Source organism: Diospyros lotus, chromosome 5, assembly GCF_014633365.1.
Source record: "Diospyros lotus cultivar Yz01 chromosome 5, ASM1463336v1, whole genome shotgun sequence".
In the NCBI taxonomy this organism is placed as follows: domain Eukaryota; kingdom Viridiplantae; phylum Streptophyta; class Magnoliopsida; order Ericales; family Ebenaceae; genus Diospyros; species Diospyros lotus.
Genome location: NC_068342.1, coordinates 21130830 through 21141643, shown reverse-complemented (window position 1 = coordinate 21141643; position 10814 = coordinate 21130830). Strand labels below are relative to the sequence as shown.

Below are 10814 nucleotides of genomic sequence, written 5' to 3'. Positions count from 1 at the left end.
TCATCCATCACTCGTTAGCTTATCGTTAGTAGGGGTGAACGATTATGCACGTGTCAAATAAAAAACACTAGTGGCTCTTGTTTATCGCTAATTGCAGCTAGGTAAGCAAGACACTCCTTGCCAAACACATCCACCGCAACAAAACTGGAAGAAAACTGATCACGATCATGAATCAACAATAGGGAATGATACGACCCTGTTCTATAAATATATATCCCAAATGATACAGCAATGTGGGAATGTTGGGGAAAACATTCACAAAAAAAGATGATAAAGAACGAGAAATCAAAAACCCAATCGAAGCAAGCCCCCCATCTCCTCCTCCTCTTCCTAAATCCAATGTAGTTCGAGATAAGCAAAAGACTGAGATGCAAACGTCCTTTACACAAATCTCGTTCCGATGAAACAATCGAATGAAATCGAAAGCGTAACGAAAGCAGAGAGGAAGTGAATCAGTAGAGGAGGCTAAATGCCAGGGCCGCCGCGAAAGAGACAAAAATTGTGGGCACAAAGACGGCGGAATCGGAGGTGGGGCTGGGGCTAGGGGCATCCACAACGACCACAGCAGTTTGGAAGTACACCGCCAACATCAAGGCCATCGTCGTTGCGACGAAGAGCTTCATCTTCATTGCCTCCATATCTTCTTCTCTTGAAACTCGGAGAAACCTGATTGGCAATTGCGGGAGGTATGAACAGGATAGGAGAGGAGAGGAGATGAGAGAGACGAGTAGCAGAGAGGCAATGGAGGCCATGGGTTATAGGGTTAACCAATCGTTGATTCATGATCGTGATCAGTTTTCTTCCAGTTTTGCTGCGGTATAAATGCCGTTGGAATTCTGTTGATGTCATTTTCTCTCGAGATTTGTGTGGAATGAAGATGAAGTCGTGATTTAATTTGGCTCAAGGACGTGTTTGGCAAGGAGTGCGTTGCTTACGTGGCTGTAATAAGCGATACACAAAAGCCATGTACGTTTTCCATTTCACACGTGACAATAGTTAGCCCCAATCAACGGTGAGCTAACAAATGAGAGATGAAAAACGTTTTTGAAAAATAAGTGAGTGAACGGATAATATTTTAAAGTTTACTTATTAAGTAGTAATCGAATACAAAGTTCAGTTAACATTTGTATAATTAAACTACTGCAACAATAGTTTTGCAATTAAATTCTCGAAGAATGTTGTTTTATGTGGAAAATGGAAGTATACAGATGTAAGATATTTGTAATACTCAGTATTTAATATCAAATGTATTTTTTTGAAAATTGTAAGGTTAAAATAGAATTTATCAAAGTTTCAGGCCAGTGTGTAAATTTCAAAACTTAAACGAAAAGGTAAGTGACCAAACCAAGACAAAACTTGGAGGGTAAAAATGTTCAAAGAGTCATGAGTTGTCAAAAACAAAAGATTTACAAAGGTTTGGGGTCGAAAACAAGCGATTAGGGGCATTCGGGCCAAAGTGTAGAATCTAGAATTTATTAGAGGGTGGTCAAAGCAAGGGTTTTTCTAAACTTTCAAAGGTGTAATAGGACATTCTAAACTTGTGGGGTCTAATGAAATAAGTGAAAAACCCAGGGTTTGAGAGATAAGGGCAAAAACAAGAAATAACAAAAGTTGAGGAGTGAAAGTGCAAATAATGAAAAACAAATGTGAAACCAACAAACCACTGGCCAACTTTGCGGCGGCCGCTGACGGGACTTCCAAGGGGTGCCAGAATGTTCTCCAGGCCATGATCGTTCAATTGGGAAAAGGTATTGGTTGAGATCAACGATAAGATGACAGGAAATTAATTTCAAAATAATCAAAATTTGGCCAAAAATTTTGAGGGAATTTCATCGTCATTTAGCTCGATTCGAGGCATAAAATGATGAGGATTCGAAGCTTGGGGACCAGGAAAGCTTTGTATGGTCAAAAATCCGGTGGAAATCGGGTATAAATAGGGTTTTTAAGGTCGAGGGTTTCAAAAACAAATCGAAGGAAATTGGCCGCGTTTTAGCTTGAATTGAGCCTCAAGGATAGAGGGCTTTTGTTCCTTGAGTGCTAGGGAGGATTTCTAGAGAATTTGGGAGAGTTTGGTATAAGTTTAGAGGATTTTCAATGACTTGGCTGGAAAATTGGCTCGCCGGAGCCACGACTGCAACCAGACTTTGAGGGCTTTTCGGTGACTATTTCGGCCATCTAAGGGCACCTATAGGTTCAGCTCGAGGAGTACTACAAGAGGATGGAGGAAAAACGGCCATCGAAGACTATTGTAGATCGCCGAAGCAGGAGAAGACGATCGGAGAAGAAGCTACACGTAGGCTTCACACGTTAGTGCTTGGATGTGGCCGTGAGGTACTGTTTGACCCTAAGATTAATTTTATAATTTTTTTTAAATTATTTTAGGGGTGTTTATGTAAAAATATTTGGAGAAACTAGGTGTTAGGTATTTATTATGGATTTTCGAAGGAAAGAAAGATTTGGAAAAATATAGAAAAATAATAAAAATTGAGGAAATTATGAAAAAATAGAAATATTGATTTCTATAGACATAATGGTAAATATGAGACAATTTGACTGTTAGAATGAAGGATTGCACGATTTTCGAGGTATGACATTCTTTACGAGGTAAAAATTGACTTTTTTCGAAATAAGGTGAGTGGTTCAATTCCAGTCTTACCTTTGTCTTAAAAGTGTTTTGGTGTGTGTGAAATGGGTTCAAGTGAGCATTTCTACCCTTCCGAGCTTAGGATTGCACGTGTTTTGACAAATTCCAACGAGCGGTTATACCCTTCAGAACTTGGGATGTATCGTATAAGTGTTTTACTTATGTATTTGTGGCATCATATGCATATTGATCATATGGAATATTGCATCAATTGTTTTACTTATGAAAGAGTCAGTGCATGGCATGTGGTTCTCATATCATCGAGGTGTTGATTTTGTGTCGTTGTTATATCCGTGGAGGTCAGGATGAGGTCTTCTTGAGAATGGGGCAAGGTTAATCCTAGTGATCGGGTGACCTAGATGGGCACCCAGGGATTAAGTATATCGCGGCAAAGTCAACCCCAATGGTGTGTGGAATGAATTTCCACTAGAGGTTGAGCATGTTAGGGAGATTTATCAAGTTAGATGTATTGCATGTTATTGTTGTCTGTATATGCCATGTCCGTGTGTCATTCATGCATTCAATAAGCTGTATCATGCCATCACTTAGATGTTTTATCATCTAATTTGGGTTATGCCCTTGGCACATTCAACATTCTAGCCGGGGACTACTGCGAGGGCAAGGATATGGCCAGTTGAGGGCCAACGGTGTTTAGTGTGATAGCTGTTATATCATTTTGAGACAATAGTATTTATTTGTTATATGTATGAACGGTCGCATGATAGTGTTGTTATCATTTTGTAACGTTGTAATACGTATTTTGTTGTGGAAACATTATGTATGAACCTCATTGTAGGCCACGATATTTTAATGTTATTATATCCGCTGCATAATTTTGTGACTCGTTTAATTTGAGACTATTGATCTTGTTAATTGAACGAGCGAGACTAGAGTTTTCGGGATTTCATCTGCATATGAAGATTGTTATTCGATTCACCGCGGGTGTCGGCCTATATGCGCATGTGAGATTGTTCGTTAGATCGTTGTATGTGTCGGACATGTAAAAGCATGTGAAGATTGTTCTTGATGCACTGCGCGTGATGTTCATAGAAAAAAAAAAAATTTGAAAATGCCTTTATAGTGACACGCCTAGTGAGGCCGGGTGTTACAATATCATTTCTTGAGGGATCTCATGAAAGTTGGAATGATTGGACTTGTTTATTGCACACTTGAAGACCAAGTTCCTCAAATTGGTCATTCTTTTGAAATTTAGAAAACTTCTAGGTGTGTGCACGTTAGAGAATCCAATTTAAGGCAAGGTACTTTGAAACTATTAAACTTGATGTCTTAGACTCAGTTTAAGGGAGAGATTGTAGGAAGTTTAAATTAAGTTGTTCCCTAATTTTTAGCACATTTTGTTTAGATATTAGATTTGGTCTCACTACAAAAAAATTGATTTTTTACTACAATTTTTTTGCAGTGATTTTTTAAAAATTTTGCGGCGGTTTCATAAAACCGTCACAAAATTTAGTAAAATATTTAATTTTGCGGTGGTTTCTAAAAAATCGTCGTTAATTTTAAAAAATAATTAAAAAATTCAATTCAATTTCGCGGCAATTTTTGAGAAATCGCTGTTGAATTCAAAATATTAAATAATTTAAAATTAAAATTAAAATAATATTTGCGACAGTTTACAAAAATCGCAGCAAAATTTATTAAAAAATTAAATTTAGAAGCGATTTTCTAAAATTGTTGCTAAATTAAAAAAAATTAATAATTCAAAATTAAAATTAAATTAACATTTGCGGCGGCTTTTGAAAACCATCACAAAATTCATTAAAAAATTAAATTTAGCTGTGGTTTTCTAAAACCACAGCTAAATTTAAAAAATTAAATAATTCAAAATTAAAATTAAACTAACATTTACTTAGGAAAATAATTAAAACTTAAATTAATAAAAACAAATATAAAATCTTGAAAAAAAATTTAAAATTGAATTTAAATTAATAACAAAATTCATTAAAAATTTAATTTAAGAAAATAAAAATAAATTTAACAAAATTTTAATATATAAAATTTTAATAATTTTAAAAAATATATAAAATGAATCAATTAATTTATTTAATTTAACACAATTAATTTATTTTTAATTTATTCTATTATTCTTTTAAAAAATATAATTCTGAAAATTATATGTTAGATTAGTATATAATATATATGTGTGTACATATATATAAAGGGGGTTTCGCAGATCAGACGGTTCACGCGCGCACGCACGCATTTGGGATCCCGGGTTCGAAACTTGAGGAGGGGAAGACGCTGGGATTTAATTTCGAGCATCGCTACGTGATGCGCGCACAAGCGGCCACGTGGCACGCAAGGGCCAGGCAATGGCCGGGCTGGCCACGTGGGCCGCACAGGCCTATCAATTAAAAAATTAAATTTTTAATTTTTGAGACGGTTTTGAAATCGTTGCTAAAATTATAAATTTATTTATTTTTATTAATTTTTGCGGCGGTTTTGAAACTGTTGTTAAAATTAAAAATTAATTTTTTTATTAATTTTCACGGTAATTTTGAAACCTCTGCTAAAATTAAAAATTTAATTTTTTTAAAATTAAATATAATAAAAACCGCTGCTAAATCAATTATTTTGCGGCGATTTTTTAAACCGTTGCAAAAAATATAATTAGCAGCGGTTGTTGAAAATCACCGCTAAACGCTCCGCGACGGTTGACTTAGCTGCGGTTTTAGCAGAGGTTAAAATCTTTCGCTAAAAGGAAAAAAAAATCGTCACTAAATGTCCATTTCTTAATAGTGTCTTTAGGCACTATTAACAACCAGATTAGTGGTTAGACTAGTGGCCTATTTTCTAAAATTACTTGCAGTGTAATCTACCTATGTAATGGCAACCTCAGTACAAAATACTTTTGCTCTCAAAATACTTTTGCTAAATTGGAAACACCTATTGCATATAGAAGTTGCAGTCCAGATGTTCAGGTTGGGATTGTAAGAATTGAGAGGGCTTGCCCTATCATGTGCAATTTAAATGCTACATTATCTTGAGATTGATATGTTTTACCTTATCTAACTTATTGATATCTCGATATATATTTCGAAATTCATGGGGCCAATCTAACCCCTGAATTTATAAGCCGGTGAACTGGTTATCTAATTGGTTTTTAAAGGTCCCCGCATGCCCATCATTTGGGTTCACTCTACATGTCAGTAGGACCTTGCATGGATAATTGCTAAGGGAATATTAATTAAGGTGTCCCTGATCCAAGTGTCTAAGTAACTAATGGCGTCTAAATTATATTCCTGTATCAGTTATTTATCTTAGTGTTTTCAAAAATTGATGTTAGTAAAGTCGACCAAAGACCATAACATTAACCGAGCACAGGTTCAAGCATGGTATTTGGAAACTGCAAAGTCGTGTTTCTTACCGATAGAGAAGACATTTTTTTTGTAAGATTCATCTTTAATTTGCTACCTAGCTAGTTTGATATGGTTTGTTTTTTTTTTTATTTTTTGTTAACATATCATCACGAGCTCCCCCGTTGTTCGGTCCTATGATATCAGTAGGAGATGTAAATCAGAGAATTCAGCAGTCAGTTCCATCCTTAACCTTTTACCGCAAACGTGAGGACGACAAACGATTTTCAATTTTCATAATCGCTCTAGTTGTTGAACTTCCTCCTTGGTTAGGGCTTAAACACGAAACTTGAGAACCTAAAGAGCAATACCTAGAGTGTCTTTTCTTTGCCAACGAAACTACACCCCGGGGCGATATGGTTTCTTTTCATGCATGTAAAATTGGTGTTACTTGAAAAGGCCACTAGAGTTTATCCATATATATTAGCGAACTGATTGGTTTTTGTCTATATATATATATATATTATATGGTGTGAAACAAAGTACGTACATTAAGCACTTCCCACATATTGAAATTATTGTGCAATGAATTAAATAAAATAAAAGTAACCAAACAAATAATGAGAAGTGATCGAGTTGATTGATGAAAGAGAAAAGCAAAGCAAAAGCAATAGCACATTTTCACACAAGGGACAACTGCTAATAACAAGAACATTACAGATGGTTGTCACGGAAAAAGACTTGACAATACAAGTGCCATCCATGTTTCTTCAAGCTCACCCGCATATTTAGCCCAATAAAAGAATAATGATAAGGAGTCGGAAAAAGTGGAGTGAATTAATTTGAGACCGACAGGTCATTTTTACCATTTTACCTCTGTCGGCCTCAAATTTCGGCCTACATATTTGAGCATTTTAATCGGCGTCACATGCAAGAACATAGGTGATGATGATCGAAATGAAGGCCAATAAAGTCTCAGGTTTCAATATTCATCACACAATCATAAACCAGAACAGAACAATTTATATTTTAGAGATATATATACCCAGAAAATTAAAAAAGTGCAAAGGCAGTGCTTCTTGACAAAGAAAATTATTTCATAATAACAATCACAAGGCGAGAGTTTGCTTCTAGCTAGCTAGGAATTAAGCATTTAAGATTTCTCATCACAGCTCCGAGTCTTAGACGACCATTGCATCTGCAAGACAGCAGACATATTAGTAAGTGTGAGTGCATTTATGTGGCTGCTCAACTTTAATTAAGCATAATCTATATAACTACAATTTATAAGACTTAAATTTATTAATTTTATTACTTACCATTACCACTAAACTGTAACCGAATGATACTTTAATCATTCATTTCTTTTCTTATTATAATCATTATTTCTTCATAATTTAAAGGTGGCAGACATGGGCGACCCTAAAAGGTGATATTATTTTTCGCAAGGACGTCAATTTCCTCAAAAATACATTGGACCAGACACAATTGGAACGTGGGAGATACGAACAGGCACAGGGAAGCTAAATTTTGAGCAACTTTCCAGACAGTATAATTGTTGTAAGGGCCTCTTTCGGCCCTGGGTTGCAGCTCGTGTTGGGGTGTGTTGAGGGTTCCAACCGCAATCTCACTGTTTTGCTGAGATTTTATTGCTGAGATTACGTTCAATTATCTCAAATGATTTTATGGCGCACCATCTCGGGGAGGATTTCTTATAATATGCATGGAATGTGATTTGTATAATATAAATAATATATTTGTAATATATATAAGGAAGTAATTAGCTGAGAAACATTTATTAGAAAAACATCCATTTCATCTAACTCAGCATTTTTATTCAAATTTGTAATTTAGTAGGATATATATATATATATAGTAACCTAAAATTTCAATTAAATGATCTCATCGCGTTCAACTTCATTTTGAAGCTAAAAACCCATCAAATTTGATTATATTATTTAAAAAAAAAATACAGTGGTATATATAGATGCAGAATTTTTATGCACAAAATTCAGTGAAATTCATTATTTTTAGGCAATAAAACTTAGGGCAAATGTCATTTTCTTCTAAAATGACAGTGGGAGAATGGCGTTCTTTTTCTTGTCCTTTTGCTTTTTTCTTTTCTTTTTTGTTTTTTTATGCAGTGACATGTAAATTAAACTGTTCATGTGGATTATGACATATCTATCAAAACTTGTTATAGCGACAAAATATAGGGAAAGTACCTTTAGTTTGAAGAAGAGAAACCGATTCATTGGCTCTATGCCCTCCAGCAGGAAGTCCACACTTGGCAATTGGCTTAATCTGGCTCTCCTTTTCCTTGATTTGAAGTTCTCCTTCAAAGTCCGGATGGATCTTCCTCTTCATCATCCTTCTTATCATCTATATATACACACGCATACACATATATGCATGGAACAAAGCTGGCACAAGTTAATATGTAAGTTGTAAAGTTTCACAAAATTTAACAATATCTACTTCCTTATATCCCAAGTTAACTTAGTCAAATCCAACCTTTTCAATATTCTGGGAAACTAGCGCATACAAACTGATATGAAGCTCCTTGTGATTTTTCTTCATGATCAAAGACATCTATACATTACATTGTCTTCATGTGTCATAGGGATCAATATCATTGTGACAAGTTTTTTGGTTTTTTATTAGTAAGATTGTACTGTTAATTTTTATAGTTTAGTGATAAGTGATATACTGTTGCTTCTGAGATATCTATCAATCATTTCTCTTGAGCCGGCGTTTATGGGTCCCCTGTTAGACCCACAAAAAGCAGAGGACTTAGTTTTTTCACCGGGAGATTAGGCCAATTGAAATCCCTAAAACCTAAAGAAGAAGAAGAAGAAGGTGGGACTCAAAACAAAACCTAAACAATAGAATAAGAACTCGAGAAGCCTAATTTAGGACTGAGTGGAAATCTTAATACTGCAACATGCAAATGGATATTTCATTGGAGGCTAACTACGTACTAAAAGTTTCTTCGAAAGGAGATTATGCATGATCCATCCTTAATCTTATCAATTTAATTATCTCGCAGATTTACAAACATAAATGGAAAGGCGGTACCAATTAGAAAAGAGAGAACAAACTAAATATATATATATATATATATATGCGAGAGACTCACTCGTTGCAGTTTCTTGACGGGATGTGCATCCTCTCCAACGCGAGAAATGAGCTTCTTGGCAAATGAGAGGCCCTTCTTCGGATGAAGATCGTCAGCCTTCCTTTTGGAATCCAGGTGCAGCTTGCTACGATCTCGCTTTTTCACGATCTCAGAATCAGCCGAGAACAAGTCTGCAAGTGTGGTTCTCTCTCTTTTCTTGGTCTCCTTGTCCTCGTTCGCATCCAAACCAATCTCCAAAGGAAGAGGAATAACACTGCCATCGCCGGCGCCGGCCATTATGAAATCAGCTTTCTCATCATAATTTAGACCATTGCCGCCCTCATCATCAAGAGCTGCAAACACCAAAGGGTGAACTTCTTCTTTATCCCATCCTTCCATCTCATTCTCCTCATCCGATTCATCGCCCTTATCAGCCCCATACTCTTCTAGTTCATCACAACACTCTTCTTCTTTCCCAAAGACCGAAGACACGTTTATCTTACTGAAAACGCTGACGGGATCTAACCCAAACGTACCAATAGTGAGAATGCCATCACTCCAATCATCGAGGACGTTGGCGAGGGTGACACTTTCAAGTAGCACCTGCGTATCCGCTTCAGTGTTAACCAACTCAGCCTTGGACTTCTCCTCTGCACAAAAACATGCATTTATCAGTAGCTAAACACTATAACCATATATAGGTAATTAACCTTTGAATGCCAAACCTTTGTGATGAAACTTGCGGTGAACCCAATTGAAGATCTGCAAGATACAAAGGCACCACAGAATCTAAATTTGTAGAAAGTTGATGAAACCAAACTAATCCGAGATAATTAAGGGACTTGGTACCTTCATTCTTGAGGAATTAAGTGGGACAACAGACTGAGAGACAGAATGGAGGAGTTGAGTGGGAGTGGAGCACGAATAGTGGAGAAGAGTGGAAACTAAAAACCAGGTGGAGAAGGTGGAAGAGGGGGGGACAGGTGAGTGGAAGGCTAATAGGAAAACACGTAGTACAGGGAAGTGGGGGCGAAGGGCATAGCCTTGCATGGCATGTCTCACCAACGACTACGCTGCCTCTTGCTGGCCTCTTCGATCTGCCAATATTCTCGACATGACATGCTTCTGCCCGGCTCTCCCCCCATCATCTTGTAGTTGGCAGCAATGATAATTCTTCTCGAAAAGTTTGGCTCTGCTTTTTTGCGTGTTTAATGGCATGAATTTGGAGTTTTGTGTGTGTAACGCAGTTCATTTGTGGGTTAGGAGAAAGAGAAAATCGTTACTGAGAAACATATATTTAACTGCAGGTTAGGTTGGTTGCGAGTTATATGTATACAGGTTGAGTTAGTTTGTTGGAGCTATCTATATACAGTCTAGACCCAGAATTAAATTGATTGAGATACATTCCAAAACTTTGGACCAAAACCCAATTGGTTTGGTCTCATTTGGTTAAAGAATTTTCTTTCCCAGTTCATTTGGGTTCAGCTTTGAACTTTATCTTGTTTTTTAGTTCGAATGACACATCTAAATAAATAGCGGGTGCAATTAGTCCAATTAACCTGTGAAAATGTACATATACTTCGTTTTCTTTTCTTTCTTTCTTTTTTTCTTTTATTGAATAAAATAATCAGTACAACCTCCTAAGACCAAGTCAGAAAAATGCGTCAATCTACTTAAATCACTAAAATGTGAAAATGTGCCTTTTTTTCATATAAAATTAATATGAGTGGCATAAAAT

The 10814-nt window shown here is 36.1% G+C and overlaps 1 protein-coding gene across 1 annotated transcript; it reads right to left on the bottom strand.

Moving 5' to 3' along the window:
* Positions 1–6897: 6897 nt before the first annotated feature.
* LOC127802348 (protein TILLER ANGLE CONTROL 1) lies at positions 6898–10318 on the bottom strand. Its single transcript, XM_052338101.1, has 5 exons — positions 9926–10318; positions 9802–9838; positions 9098–9726; positions 8184–8340; positions 6898–7156 (listed from the first exon to the last, which is right to left on the bottom strand). Exons 1-5 carry the CDS (start codon positions 10124–10126, stop codon positions 7140–7142), a joined length of 1041 nt encoding a protein of 346 aa, XP_052194061.1. The 5' UTR covers positions 10127–10318; the 3' UTR covers positions 6898–7139.
* Between the last annotated feature and the right edge of the window lie 496 nt (positions 10319–10814).